The sequence below is a fragment of the Octopus bimaculoides genome, chromosome 16 (genome assembly GCF_046866305.1).
Source record: "Octopus bimaculoides isolate indiv1 chromosome 16, ASM4686630v1, whole genome shotgun sequence".
Classification (NCBI taxonomy): Eukaryota; Metazoa; Mollusca; class Cephalopoda; order Octopoda; family Octopodidae; genus Octopus; species Octopus bimaculoides.
The window spans coordinates 30,757,604-30,772,603 of NC_142943.1; the positions used below are offsets into that span (position 1 = coordinate 30,757,604).

Sequence of the window (15,000 nt, forward strand, 5' to 3'; positions counted from 1 at the left end):
CATTCCACTCGTCTTTCTTTTTCAGGTATTAAATCTAAGAATCCGAAAGAATACCTGACTTTGCCGGCGGGAAGATCTAAGAATTATGCGTCTGTGTATAATTACGTTAGTAAGTATGAAAATTTAGTACATGATTTAACTGTTTACACCTTTTTGTACATATGTGTGTGTGCGTGCGCGCGCATGTGTGTGTACATATATAGTCCAAACAAAAACTCAAAGACGAGGTAAAAGAACAACAGAATGTATTAGGTTTACGCTCGGGAAAATTGGAAGAAATCTTTAACATTCCGAGCCTACACTCTTCTACACACTACACACACACATGCATATATATATATATATATATATATATATATATATATATATATATATATATATATATATATATATATATATATATATATATATATATATACATATATACATGGAAGTTAAATGTTATGGCCAGTCATACAGGGACCATTGGTTTCGCACCTGTAACGCGATTAGTAGTATAGGCGACCGGTCAGACTGAAATGGCCAAAGGTGCATGAAAATTTGAGTCGGACGACACGCCTATACTGTTAAGCGCTTTATAGCTTAAAAGCTGTTAAGCGCTTTATACCAAACTCACCAAACTTGGGGGAGTGGTGAGTACCTGACATCATTAAAGAATGAGATAACCACCAGTAGCAGTTAATGTTGGACGGACTGGAGAAGAAGGAAATCACCACTATAGCAATGGATAGACGACGGACAGCTGACCTTGATATTTTAGAATAGCATAGTGGACTATTTACTAGCAGCACTGAGGTAGAGGCCTATTTTATGACAGATATATTGGATAAAGAAAAGGTCAATAGACTGTATTTAGAAATCAGATATGCCAGACACACGGCCCTTTCTGTGCCAAAAACCAGCAACATTTTCCATCTTAAATAAAATTATCAAAAACCGTCTATGGAACGATATGCAATAAATTTGAAGATTTATTTGAATAATGTGAGTTGCAAGACAAATGTAAGCCTTATTGATTTCAATCATGCATTGAATGACTTGGTGTGAGGTTCTGAAGTCATAATGGTTATTAATGTATTAGTGTATCTGATAAATTACGGAACTCGGGAAATGTTCATTCTTCTGTAAAATTTAATTACTTAATTATTTATTAAACTGTTTATTCCGCATCAAATTCGTGTTCTATGACCTCAAAAACATATATAAAGACATATCACATGACATTCTTGGTAACAGCTACTGATTTCATTTAAAAATTATGTACTCTGGCCGCCATCTTGGAATGTCAAATACTATTTTTGGATTCAATGTATTAAAAAAACCCATGCTAAGCTAAAATACTATATATTCACGTAGAGTTTTAAATTGATTAAATTAGTATTTACCCCTATTCTGGCGGGGTTTCAAACTTCAACAGGGAAGTACAAAATTGAAATCGCAAAAAAAAGTTTAGATTATTGTTTTTTGATCCTAACCACAACTTTTCTAAGGGTTCTCCAAAAAGAAGCTCGAAAAATTTCAAATAACATCAGCACCCAACCACTATAAAGACCATAAACCGTTAAGAGAGCTTCAGAGTGGTCACTTTTCCCGCTAGAAACAACAGCTAGAAACACTGGATAGCACGTTCTCCAAAAAAGGTAGAAAGTAATTTCTAGAATGCTTTTGATCAGCAGTTTGCTTAATCAGGGTTGACGTGGAACTAAATAACAACAACAAAAATATCTTTATTGTACTGCTCTATTGGCAAAGCCGTTATATTCTACACAATGTTATGTTATTGCTAATAGTTTGAGCTATTTAGATGATGCGATTAAGAAGCTAATTTGCTTGTTTCTATTTCAGGTCTCCCGTATGACTGTTACCAAAATACTCCACGCAAGCTTTACTCAAAACGTGGACGAACTGAATTCGTCAAAGTCGCTTTCGACATTGCTGCTAACAGCATAATAAGAAATGACTTCACTTTTACTCGCTCATATGGACCTAACAATATCAGGTATCGCTATGTTTAATTAAAGCCTCAGTAAATGCTTCGTGGAGTGGTGGGGAAGCTTTTGATAAGACATGTATTGAAACTCAGTGTTTTTGTGATGGATGTATAAAGAGTAATAATGTAATGTTTTTCTCAAAAATATTTTCAAAGAGAAAAATGCAAAACTGCAACTGTGAATTGAAACTATGGGAGGCGAAGTTCTGGCTTAGCTAGATAAGAAAGGACAGAGTCCACCATATTTTGGGGAAGCCTCCGAGTTTGGTAGGGAAAAGGGTGGAAATTGTTCTATCAGGAAACCTAACCTAAATCCTTGCAACAGTATAGACTCAGCTAAAAGTACTCATGGGTCATGGAGGCGCGTGGCCTAGTTGTTAGGGTGCTGGATTCACGATCGTAAGATTGTAGATTCGAATCCTGGACCGGATTATGTGTTGTGTTCTTGAACAAAACGCTTCATTTCACGTTGTTCCAGTCCACGCAGCTGGTAAAATTGAGTAATCCTGCCACGGATCGGCGTCCCGTCAAGTTGGGGAATATATACGCCATGAAACCGGGAAACCGGCCCTTATGAGTCAATATGACTTGTGAAGGAAACTCTGCTTCTTCTTTTTTACCCAAGAGTCAGATGGTAGTGTTCAGTTGGATTAAGGATTAAGTTTACACCTTATCGCTGGGTGCCTACATATTACACCAGAACGCTGAACATAATTTCTTTTTTATTTTTTTACGCCGCACAAATCGTCCATATTCTAGTGCAAGCGGAGCATAGCAAGTTAAGAAATTTATGCTTTTCTTTCAAAAGTAGTAAGAGTGAAAAATTAATTGGATTTCTATAGTCAGCGATTAAATCTGGGTCGAAATTGATCAGGAATTTCTGGAGATACCAGTAAAAATTTGAATCTTAAAATGGATGTCTATCAAAGATGACTCTGGCAGCAATCGAACAGACGACGAAAAAGACGATACTAAATACGATGACCTGCGTTGACATAATACCACTCATTCATTCAGAGGCGTAGTTAGGAGTATTTTTGACTCAATGCTCACTCAGTAATCGGCGTTTTACTAATTCTGCAACCCGATGTTTCTGCTACACCACAACGATATATAATTCTTTAAAAACATTGTTGTAATGACCATATATATGGGGTAGAGGTTTAGTCGATTGTTTCACGTTGACCTCAGTACATGACTCAGTTCAAATTCCCTCGGTGTCAATAGAATAAGTACTTATTCTATTGACACCGAGGGAATTTGAACTCCTCGTGTAGGGAAGGAGCTGCTTTCTAACAAAGAAACAAAAGCGCCATCACTGAAATTTAGATTGCAAAAGCGCTAAAAACTTTTGTATACTTTTAACGTTCTGCTTACAGATTATATTTGTATATGTATATGTGCGAGACTGTGTGAATGCGTGCGTATTTGTGTATAGTGCCACGTAAAATATGAATTACACAACCAATAACCAGTAATCTAATACATTGATATATATATATATGTAAAGTGTGTGTATATATATATATATATATATATATATATATATATATATATATATATATATATATATATATATATATGTATATATATTAGGTTGTTCCAAAAATAATGGCCGATTTCAGAACCATAATTTTATTCTGGAAAAATTAGCAATATAAATGTTTTGATTAGTCAAAGTATGAACCGTGAACATCTATGCATCTCTGTCATCGATCAACGAGATTATTTATGCCTCGTTGATAAAAACTTATTGGCTTTGATGTTAAGAAATCTTTGAAAGCTGACTCCACCTATGGTTTGAACCTGAAAGTTTTATCACTTAAAAACGCGTTTAAATGCTTTAAAAAATGGTAGTCAGTGTGTGGAAGATCAGGAGAATATGGAGGTTGTGTTAAAGTCTCGTATCCCAAGTCTGTGAGTTTCTGGAGGGTCATTCTTGCAACATGTGGCTTTGCATTATCGTGGAGAAGAATTGGGCCATGTCGATTCACCAATGCAGGTCTCATTTTTTGCAAGTGAGCATGCATTTCAGCGAGTTGATTGCAGTAAACCTCTGCTGTAATGCTCTGATTGGCTTCCAGAAAGCTGTAATGGACAACACCAATTGCAGACCACCAGACAGTCACCATAATCTTTTGTTGATGCAACTTTGACTTTGGGAAATGTTTGGGGGACTCATCACGATCAAGCCATTGACCTGATCATTTACGGTTAACATAAAGGATCCACTTTTCGTCACAAGTGACTATTTTGTCAAGAAAAGGATCATTAGTGTTTCGCAGAAAGAGCATGGAGCACTCTTCAAAACGCCAAACTTTTTGATTTTCATTGAGCTCATGCAGTACCCATTTATCGAGCTTTTCCATCTTACCAATCTTCTGCAGACACCAAGTGCCAATACCGACACCAAGTGCTGCTGACACTTTGACGTGACTTTTGCTCAACAATTGCTTGCAATTGTTCATTGTCAAGACTGCATGACCGCCCTCAACCTTCTTCATTTTCAAGGCTCTCATCACCACTACAGAATTTCTGAAACCCCCTTCATACTGAGCGATCACTTGTAGACCTCTCTCCCCATGCTCTGTCGATATTGGCAGCAGTTTAGGAAGCATTGTGCCCAAGCTTGAACTCATGCAAGAAAAGTAAGCGAAGGTCCTTTTATTGTCATGTTCATAATTAACGGCACCTATGCTTCAAGAATGTTTTCTGTCTGAAATAAGTAGAAAATTATTTAAGAGCATACATCAGTTATTAAGGATCTCGAAATTCACCTGAAATATAATTAAATTACTATGATAAAATTGCGTTTCAAAACAGAACACTTATTTTCGGAAGAACCCAGTATATATGTGTGTGTGTGTGTGTGTGTGTGTGTGTAAATATTTTCACATATATATATATATATATATATATGTATATATATATATATATATATATATATATATATATATATATATATATATATATATATATATATATATATATATATATATATATATGTATGTATACATATATGTATGCATGTACATATATATGTGTATGTGTGTACACACATATATGTATACATATATGCATATACATACATGATATATATGCATAAGTACATACATATATGAATATATGCATATATATCTTCATGAATATATGCTGTTGTTTTTTTTTTTATTAGTTACGGTACAGCTGGTGGCATGTTCAGTCCCTTACCGCGATGTCGACCTCAGGGCGTATTCAGTATTGATCTGAGTGGAACACCTTTTATAATACACCAGAAAGCGAGATGGAAATGGGAAGGACACTTCCAAGATGGCGGACGTAATGGGACGGTAACATTAAGCAAGTACGGTAAGTACAAGTCTAAGCGGCTGCAAGAGTTGCAAGACATGTTTATATACTAGTGTTACCATGCCTCTATGTAATTCCTATGAACCCAATTACACTCACAATTTATCGGTTGACCTGAGGCTGTCGAAAATGGCATGTCTCAGTATCATTAGCCTCGTCATTGCAACTGCGCCCATACACACAAGCGCACATGCAACATACAACACACAGAATTTAATATATATATATATATATATATATATATATATATATATATATATAAATTGTAAATGCAAAAAGTAAAAACAAAAACACAAAGGATTCTACGGTACACGTGTTTCAAGCTTTATAGTTGTTACATCAGTGTATAATTGACAATATAAAGCTACCTTCAGCCGCAAATGTATTTCTCTCCCAAGAATTATATCACATAGGCGTTAAAGGAGGAAGAAATATATATATATAGAGAGAGAGAGAGAGAATCCTTTCTACTATAGGCGCATGGTCTGAAATTTTCGGGGACGGGACTAGTCGATTACATCAACCCCAGTACGCAACTGGTACTTATATTATCGACCCTGAAAAGATGAAAGGCAAAGTCGACCCCGGCGGAATTTGAACTCAGAACGTAGCAACAAGCGAAATACTACTAAGCATTTAGTCCGGCATGCTAACCATTCTGCCAGCTCGCCTTTTATATATATAGTACTCTTAAACAACAACGTTGTTGACAGTAACTTCCAAATTTCCTCCAACTAACCCATCGGCTGACGTTTTTATTATAACTGGACATACAAACAAACATTAATATATATATGTGTATATATATATATATATATATATATATATATATATATATATATATATATATATATATATATATATATATATATATATATACACACACATATATATATACATGTACATATATACATATATATATATATATAAGAATTTCTAACTTCCGGTCAGTCATTGTTATGATCGGCCATTATTATGATTGACCGTTGACTGAACACTATTCAATTTTTTTTTTCTCCGTATTTTTCTCCTTGTCTCCGTATTCTTTCTGTTGAAGAGCGTAGCTCGAAACGTCAAAGACTTTCCGTATTCCCGAGCGTCATACTAATATATACTTTTGTTATTTACACCACCTGTCCTCGTCTGTTGTTATTTTTTGTATATTCTCCCATATATATATATATATATATATATATATATATATATATATATATATATATATATATATATATATATATACATACATATATATACACACATACACACACACACACACATATATGTATATATATATGTGTGTGTGTGTGTGTGTGTGCGTATGCATGTATGTATGCATATCTGTCGTATTAATGTATGTATACATGTATATCTGTGTGCGTATACGTATGTACACAGAAATATTTCTGCTTCTCCCGCACTCAGAGGGACTGTCATCACATCTGCTTGTAAATCCGTAACTGAAACCGTGACAGGTGCTACTACTTCGAGTCAGAGTTAACCTGGGAACAAAAGAGGCTAAGAGGTATTTCCACACACCTCAAATGTCTGAAACTCCTGAACCAAAGCCCCACTACAAGATATAGTTTAAAGTCATGCCCAGATTGCCCGCAGGGAAGATAGTCATGTGTGCGGTCATGGACGGGAAATCAGAAACGTTATTGACAACGAGGCAGCACAGGAATAAGGCAATTATCAGTGAAGGTGGGGAAGCTACCATATACAAGTAATCTATGTTAGAAAAACTGTTTTGGATGGGGGAAATCTTTGTTTACTCTTTTGATTATTTCCTCCAAGGCGGTGAGCTGGCAGAATCTTCCTCCAAGGCGGCGAGCTGGCAGAATCTTCCTCCAAGGCGGCGAGCTGGCAGAATCTTCCTCCAAGGCGGCGAGCCGGCAGAATCTTCCTCCAAGGCGGCGAGCCGGCAGAATCTTCCTCCAAGGCGGTGAGCTGGCAGAATCGTGAGCATGCCGGGCAAAATGCTTAACAGCATTTCGCCGTCTTTATGTTCTGAGTTCAAGTTCCACCGAGATCGACTTCGCCTTTTATCATTTCGGGGTTGATAAATTGAGTACCAGTGGAGTTTTGGGGTCGATGTAATCGACTTAGCCCGTTCCCAAAAATTTCAGACCTTGTACCTCTAGTAGAAAGGATTGTGATTATTATTTTTTTTTTTTTTCAGAATATATGGGTTGCTTTAAAGACAGCAGTAGAAGAGTTCTCCCAATGTTGCGCTGGTCAAGTTCGAGTATGACAATAGAAAAATGCATTCTTCATTGCAGAGAGGGCGGATATTATTATGCTGGTCTGGAGGTAAGTTCATCATTGATGCAGGCATGGTTGTGTGGTACGAAGTTTGCTTCCCAACCACGTGATTTCAAGGTTTCTTCTAGATGTGTGTGTGTGTGTGTGTGTGTGTGTGTGTGTGTGTGTGTGTGTGTGTGTGTACTCTAATATCGATCAGTGAGACTGAGTGCTCAACACTACATTCCTCAGCACGCGTTACCATGATAGAGAGCCCCAACCCATCGTGTTGAAGTCTGCACTGCAACTGATTCGTTTGCGTTCAGACGGTTGATTTCTCTCGTTATTATCCGTGTATTTGGCGATTTAAATAAGAATTTTGACTGTTATTTCCAGCAGGTAGACATAGACTTAGTATGTCCTTTGATTAATTTTGCACTATTATCGTCTTCCTTTGCAGTCTGGAAGATACTGTTACTGTGGAAATAGCTACAACAAACTGGGTGTGTCCAGAGGCTGTACCATGCGCTGTAGTGGTCAACGCTATCGAAAATGTGGTGGTTCCTTAGCTCTCTCTGTTTACACTGCAGGTATGTTATAGCAAAGGCTTTAAATATTAATCGCGTGTATAATTTCTCTGTTTCGTGATTTGTGTTTTTTATGTTGGTTTTTAAGGGGATGTCTGTTTCAAATTTTTAAGAAGGATGTTGGCGTGGCTATGTTTAGTTAAGAAGTTGTCTTTGCCACCACATAGTTTCGGCCTCAGTCCCACGGCGTTGTACCTTGGGCAAGTGTCTTCTACAATAGCCCCGGTCCGACCAATACCTTATGAGTGAACTTGGATGGGGATAACTGTGTAGAAGCCCATTGCATATATATATATGAGTACGTGCGTGCGCACGTGTAAATGCGTGGGTGTGTTTGTGGTTGTCTTTGTGGAAGTGTCTACCACTTGACAACCGATGTTGGTTTGTTTATGTCGCGTAATTTAGTGGTACGGCTTAAGAGACCGATAGAGTATTTACTAAACTTCAAAAGTACATAGTGGGGTTGTAAAGAATAAAAAGTTTAGAATGGTACAACAATGCACTATAAAACAAAAAAAATGGACTATATACCTGTTGTAATTTAGTTATCTATAGTCCGATGATATTTCGGAATTACAATTCCTTCTTCAGATCTTCTGGAGTTTCTGCTATAAACTGTTTTCCAACGGTCTTTTTTTCGGAAGCGTCTCAGTAGTGGTCTCACGAAGCTTCTTCCGGAATTCCTCATGAGAAGTGTGTGAGGTCTGCTGTTTCAATCTCGTGTGTGTTGGTACATCTGTGGCGCTGCTTCTAAGTTATGTGTTATACGTGCAGCTTCTTTTTTTTTTTCTTTTTTTGCCCTTCTTCTTTTCTTTTGTTAAAACAATACATGAGCATGCTATTAAGAATGAACCTACATACATCCAGATGTAGCTAAATAATATATTGATTACCAACTTCCATCCTGTTGTTAATTTGGGGTCCTAGTCTGTGTATGAGTAAAGCTTCCTTAATTCTTAAATTACCCAAATTTCTTTCATTGGCCTCAATTGTGACTGTTATGCTTTTGGGGTTGATTTGTTTGAATAAAATCCTCATGGGTGGTATCCTAGGGTGGCTGCAGTTCAATGACCGAAACAAATAAAAGATAAAGGATAAATATATTTGCGAATCATATATAATTGCATCAGTTCGAAACAATAAAAAAAAGACAACTTATTGGGTTCTATCTGATATTGTTCAAGCCATTTTATGTATACATATACACACATTCATACTTACATATATATACATCAACTACAGTAGAAAGCGAGTGAAAATGTAGCATCGTCTCTTGGATTCAAACATCGCATCTTCTTTAAACCGTACTACACTAAAGTAGCATGACAGATTTGACTTTTCAAATTAGAACCCTTAACTAAGTAGCTAAGATTATACATACCTGTCAGTAACTTTCTCCGCTATTACAGTGTCCAGGTATAGTATCATTTGTATCAAATAAAGAAGAGTATAAATAAAATTTGTAATATTGTTTGCGGGATTCGAACGCCGAATCTGAAGGAGACCGTACACCAAAGCGACATCACAACTTTGCTGTCCACGTAAGATAATACATACCAGCCGCCTGTCAAGGTATTTGTGTATAGGTGTGTGCGTATGTGTGTGTGAAAGTGTTCTATGTTGGAGGTAGAGTGTTTGGATGGAAGGTGTTTGTGTATGTATTTGTGTTTGTGTATGGATGAGTTTGTGTGTGCGCTTGTGTGTGTGTGTGTGTGTGTGTGTGTGTGTGTGTGTGTGTGTGTGTGTGTACATGTGCGTGTGTTTATGAGGTGTGTATGTGTGTGAGAGGAAGGGCTTGTGCAAGGCGGAATGTATGTGTTTTGTATGTGTGTATGTGTTTGTGTTTGTGCGTATATATTTGTTCGTGTGTGTATATGTTTATGTGTATATGCATGTGACTTTGTGTGTGTGTGCTTGAGTTTCTGTTTGTGTTTGTAATTGTGTATCTATGTGTGTACATGTGTTTGTAAAATGCGTGTGTGTGTGCATGTGTATGTGTGTGTGTGTGTGTGTGTGTGTGTGTGTGTGTGTGTGTGTGTGTGTGTGTGTGTGCATGTACATGTACATATCTAATTATTGATGCATTTGCTTTCCTTTCCAGGACAATCTCACTACCGAGTGGGCAGGTGTGGTGGATACCCAGCGAAATGCTACCCCGTCATGACTGACGGACAAGAAAAGGATCTCTTGTTTCTGCAACTAAATCCCACTCACCCATGCAAACAGTAACTATGTTATTGTTGTTGTTGTTGTTGTTGTTCTGGTTCATGTTCTTGTTTCTAGTGTGGTGGTTGTTGTTGCTGTTTTTGTTGTTGTTGCTCTTAGCAGTGGTGACGCTGCTTTTTTGTTAGTGTATTTAAAGTCTCTATATTCTTTCTCTCTGAAAAAGCACAAAATTTCATGCTCTAGTTAATATTATTCTAATTGCTAACTCAACTGCAGTGAGATGTTTCAGACGTAAGTCTTTCTTCGGAGAAAAAGAATATAAGGCCAAATATGACATTGTTATTAAAGTTTCTGTAGTCTTTCTCACTGATGAAGCAGAAATTTTTCTGTCCTACTTCATGTTGTTCTTGTTGCTAATATAGTGGTTGTTGCTATTTCTGTTACTGTTGTTGTTATTGTTGTTGTTGCTGTTGCTATGGTAGTAAATGGCGTTGTTACTGTTCCTGCTGTTGTTTTTGCTGCTGCTGTTATTATTTATACGGATTGTGTTGCGATTATTGTTGCCGTTACTGCTGCTGCCACTGCAGCTACTACTATTGATGTTGCTGTTGTATATGATGGTGTTGTTGCTTCTGTTGTTGCTGTTGATCAGTTGTTATTGTTGTTGTTGTTCATTTCTATCAGATGTTTTATGAAAGTCGACTGATTCTATGATATTAAATCTCTGTTTTAAAGTAAGCTAAATTCAACCTTCCATTATATCTTCATATTAGTTTACGTTCCCAACATCAGCTTAATAATGGTAAAGATCTTTTTTATTAAACCCTTCGTTATTTTCAAAATTAATTTAAACAAATTCAGTGTACTTCGGCGTGAATATGGTAATAAAAGAGTTAATTTTGTGCCATAGCTTATTACGCTTATTACCTTATACTATACCAATGTACTTGTACCTATTTTTCAGATACTTGCACGGACTTATTTAACCACCTCCACCCATCACATGTAATAACGCTTATGGAAACAATTATAGAAAACGTGAACTTATATAAGGAAATCTTAGTCGATTTTGTTCATCAAATATTTTTCTGCTCACTGATAAACATATTTTAACCCTGGCAAAGACTTTATAATGCGTTTAAAATATAATGTACCGAAGAAATTTCCCGAACTCTCTAAATATTTGGTGTCCCTCATAGATATTTGCCACCTACTTTCGATTTCACAATGCTACCAGGGACTACTTCAACTCAGTTTTAAAACAAAAAAGAAAATTAAACGAAGCTTTCGCTGTTCGTTGTTGCAATGGCACCGAACCTTATAGTATTTTTTAACAGCAAGTCACAACAATTATAAAATAGCATTAGATCCCTATTTCCATGATCCCTACACCGGACAACGACTCAAAATGCCCCTACCTTCCGATAGCAATGGTTTTACCATTATTCCAACCCGACTACAAATAACATATAAAAATTTATCTCATTTAACTTATTTGTTTTTTCTTCTCTTTTTTTTTAGAAATATCTGTGCTCCTTTCGGAACATGCGTTGCAACGACAAGCGACGGATTCTTTTGCAAATGTCCCACTGGATTTTCAGGATCACGATGTCAAACGAGAACAGGTTAGTGAAATATGGAATAATGACTGGGTTAATTATCTTAGGTGGAGCACTTACAGCCCTTCTGTTTCTATCCGATAACATATTCTGTGTCGGAACATATAGTGTTGGCTAAAGACTATTATAGATAGACCCAGGCACGGTCAGGTGCAGGCATGGCTGTATGGTCAAGAAACCCACTTTGCAAAGACTTAGTTTTAGGTTCAATCTCACTTCACAGAACCATGGGCAAGTATTTTCTATTATAGCACTGAGCCGACCAATGCCTTGTGAGTGAATTTGCTACATGGAAGCCAACGTATATATATATTAGTGCGTGTGTGTGCGCGCGCGCGCCTTTGCGTTTCCTCAACCGCCGCGTTTGACAACTGTTGATGATAACTTGGCAGTTCGGCATAAAAGACCGATAGAATAAGTACCATGCTTTAAAATTTTTTTAAATTAGTACTTGTGTCTATTTCTTCACCTAAAGCAGAAAAAAAATCAAATTTTGTCTTTAATTCTTTCGGGCTTGACAATATAAAGTGCCAGTTAAGTACTGGGTTCATTCAAATTACATAATCACCCTTCCCTTAAATTTACTAGCTTTTGTATTTAGATCAGAAATAATTATCGTTTTATGTAATTCTTTACTTCATGACAAAACTGCCGAGTCAATTCTTGTGAGATTTATATATTTTTATATTTCTATTCTAATTTTTTAACTCTTCACCAGTACAAACTACTACCAATCAGAAGTGCCCTACCGACTACCAACCGGAATCTTGCGCATGTCAAAAGAATGACTGTTATGGAGCGAAACTCCAAAGTGGTTTATGCTATACAAATAGGGGAAAGGTATGCAATTATAAATAGTTTTCATTTCATTATTTTGCTACTTTTAACCTTTGGGTACTGGCCATACTGATGCACCACATTTGTAGTTGTTGAAATTGTTTTCGTTATATGACATTACACACTCCAGCCCCACCAACAAATAGAGAGATCTGGCGGACACTCAGTTTTGCCTATAGTAGAAAGGATTGTTATTATTATTATTATTAAGGCGACGAGCTGGAAAAATCGTTAGCACGCCGGGTAAAATGCTTAGCAGCATTTCGTCCGTCTTTACGTTCTGAGTTCAAATTCTGCCGAGGTCAACTTTACCTTTCATTTTTTCGGAGTCGATAAATTAAGTACCAATGAAACACTGGGGTCGATGTAATCTACAAGTCCCCTCCCACCAAATTTCAGGCCTTGTGCCTATAGTAGAAAGGGCTGTTATTATTATTTGTCAGATTTCCGCATAGATGAAGACGATCTAAAAATGGCCAGGGAAATTGTAAAAAGGAATGGAAGAAGGCTAGCTCTAAACCCTCCATCCGACGTGATAAAGAATATCTTAAGATGAATGGTCACATACCGCTGCATCGGAGTTAAGTCACGCCGAATGGAAAATGTTCCTGAGAGCGAAATACAAAAATGCCTCGGGCGCGAGGAAAGAAATTTAGAATTACTGAGGTGAGATTTGGGAATGAAGAAGAAGCCAGATGTCATTCCTCGACCACTTTGAGGAATGAAAATGTTAATCCCCCAGCTACCGCGACCAACGCCTTGCCAAGATCAAGGTGTTGAATGTGCCGCCAGAAATATCCATTACCTGGTTAGCGGCGGCCGTCTTAGAAGGTCGAGAAGAAAACGAAGTGACAGTATTGGAGGTCAAGAAAATACATAAGCAAAACTGGTCAGGTATAGGTATGGAACTTTTCGGCCCATAACTCTACTAAACACAGAGTTTAAGATTTTGGCCAAGGTGTTAGCGAAAAGGCTGTCACTTGTCGTTAGTAGTCTGGTCTGGGATGCACAATCCCAAGCAGGTCTATCCTCGACAACTTCCACTTTATGCGATACATCGTAGAGATGGCTAGGGCTAAAGCTGGCTCCGGTGGGGCCCGGATCAATTTAGACCAGTCAAAAGGTTTCGATAGGGTCGGACTCGTTTTCAGAGGCTGAATTGTTGCAATGCGCTGTGGTACCTGCTCAGTGGTCAGAGTAAATGGTCATCTATCAAAACTGTGTCGTATCGCACATTCGGTCCCTCAGTCAGAGCTGGCCGCTGTCACCTCCTCTGCATATGTTGGCTCTCGAGCCACTGCTGCGGAAATTGGAACAGTTACAAGGCCTCCTTTTCGAAATTGGACTCTGGGGAGCAGTGTCGGTGTACGCAGACGACGTCACCGTCATGGTGTCGGACGACTCCAAAGTGGGGATGGTCGGCTCAATTGTAATGGAATATGAGTCTGTTGCAGGGGCCAACAAGTAACATTAGATGCCAAGAACCCTCCTAAGTATCCTAGCTGTCCCTAATAACTGTTTGGAGCTGTACTAAACTGTGTTTTATGCCTATTTCTTCTATCCATCTGTTCAAATCTTTAGATAGTTCCCAAGGCACCTATAACAACTAAGATAGGTTTTACCCACACTTTCCATAGTCTCTATAATTCAATGGCTAGGTCCTGGCCCTTTGCTATTTTTTCTGTACCTCTCATATTGATTTTTTCATCTTCTGGGACTGTAAAGTCAATTATCTGGCACTTTCTATTCTCTTTATCTACTACTACTACTAAATCAGGCCTTCTACTTTCTATTACTCTATTATTCTGAATGCTAAAGTTCCACAACATCTTATGTTTCTTACTTTCTAGTACTTTACTATGGTCATGTTCGTACCATTTATCAGTAGGATCAAATCCTAGCTTTCTACATAACTCCCAGGGGATTACTCTCCCTAGGTTGTCATGTCTTGCATTCATTCTGTGCCAGCATGCTACATTCATTTACATATGAGTAACGCTTTCTTCTTTTGATTTGCATAGTCTACATTGGGAATCTACTTAGTTTTTGTCTATCTTGGCTTTTATCCAATTAGTCCTTAATACTTGATCTTGTGCTGCTATTAACAAACTTTCTGTCTCCTTTTACAGCCTTCTTTTGTGTAACTATTATTGTTGTTGTTGTTGTTGCTGTTGTTGTTATGAAGACAGTGAGCTGGCAGAATCGTTTGCAA

At 37.4% G+C, this 15,000-nt stretch overlaps 1 protein-coding gene across 1 annotated transcript in view; it reads left to right on the forward strand.

The window, feature by feature from the left end:
* The window catches only part of LOC106869867 (uncharacterized), a 63,819-nt gene that overhangs the window by 6,105 nt on the left and 42,714 nt on the right, over window positions 1-15,000 (forward strand). Inside the window, exons 2-9 of the mRNA XM_089364396.1 lie at window positions 26-109; window positions 1,846-1,999; window positions 5,166-5,338; window positions 7,518-7,648; window positions 8,040-8,169; window positions 10,268-10,391; window positions 11,854-11,957; window positions 12,670-12,791. Of these exons, the coding sequence (XP_089220522.1) occupies window positions 26-109; window positions 1,846-1,999; window positions 5,166-5,338; window positions 7,518-7,648; window positions 8,040-8,169; window positions 10,268-10,391; window positions 11,854-11,957; window positions 12,670-12,791 (1,022 nt within the window). The remainder of the gene's footprint in view (window positions 1-25; window positions 110-1,845; window positions 2,000-5,165; window positions 5,339-7,517; window positions 7,649-8,039; window positions 8,170-10,267; window positions 10,392-11,853; window positions 11,958-12,669; window positions 12,792-15,000) is intronic.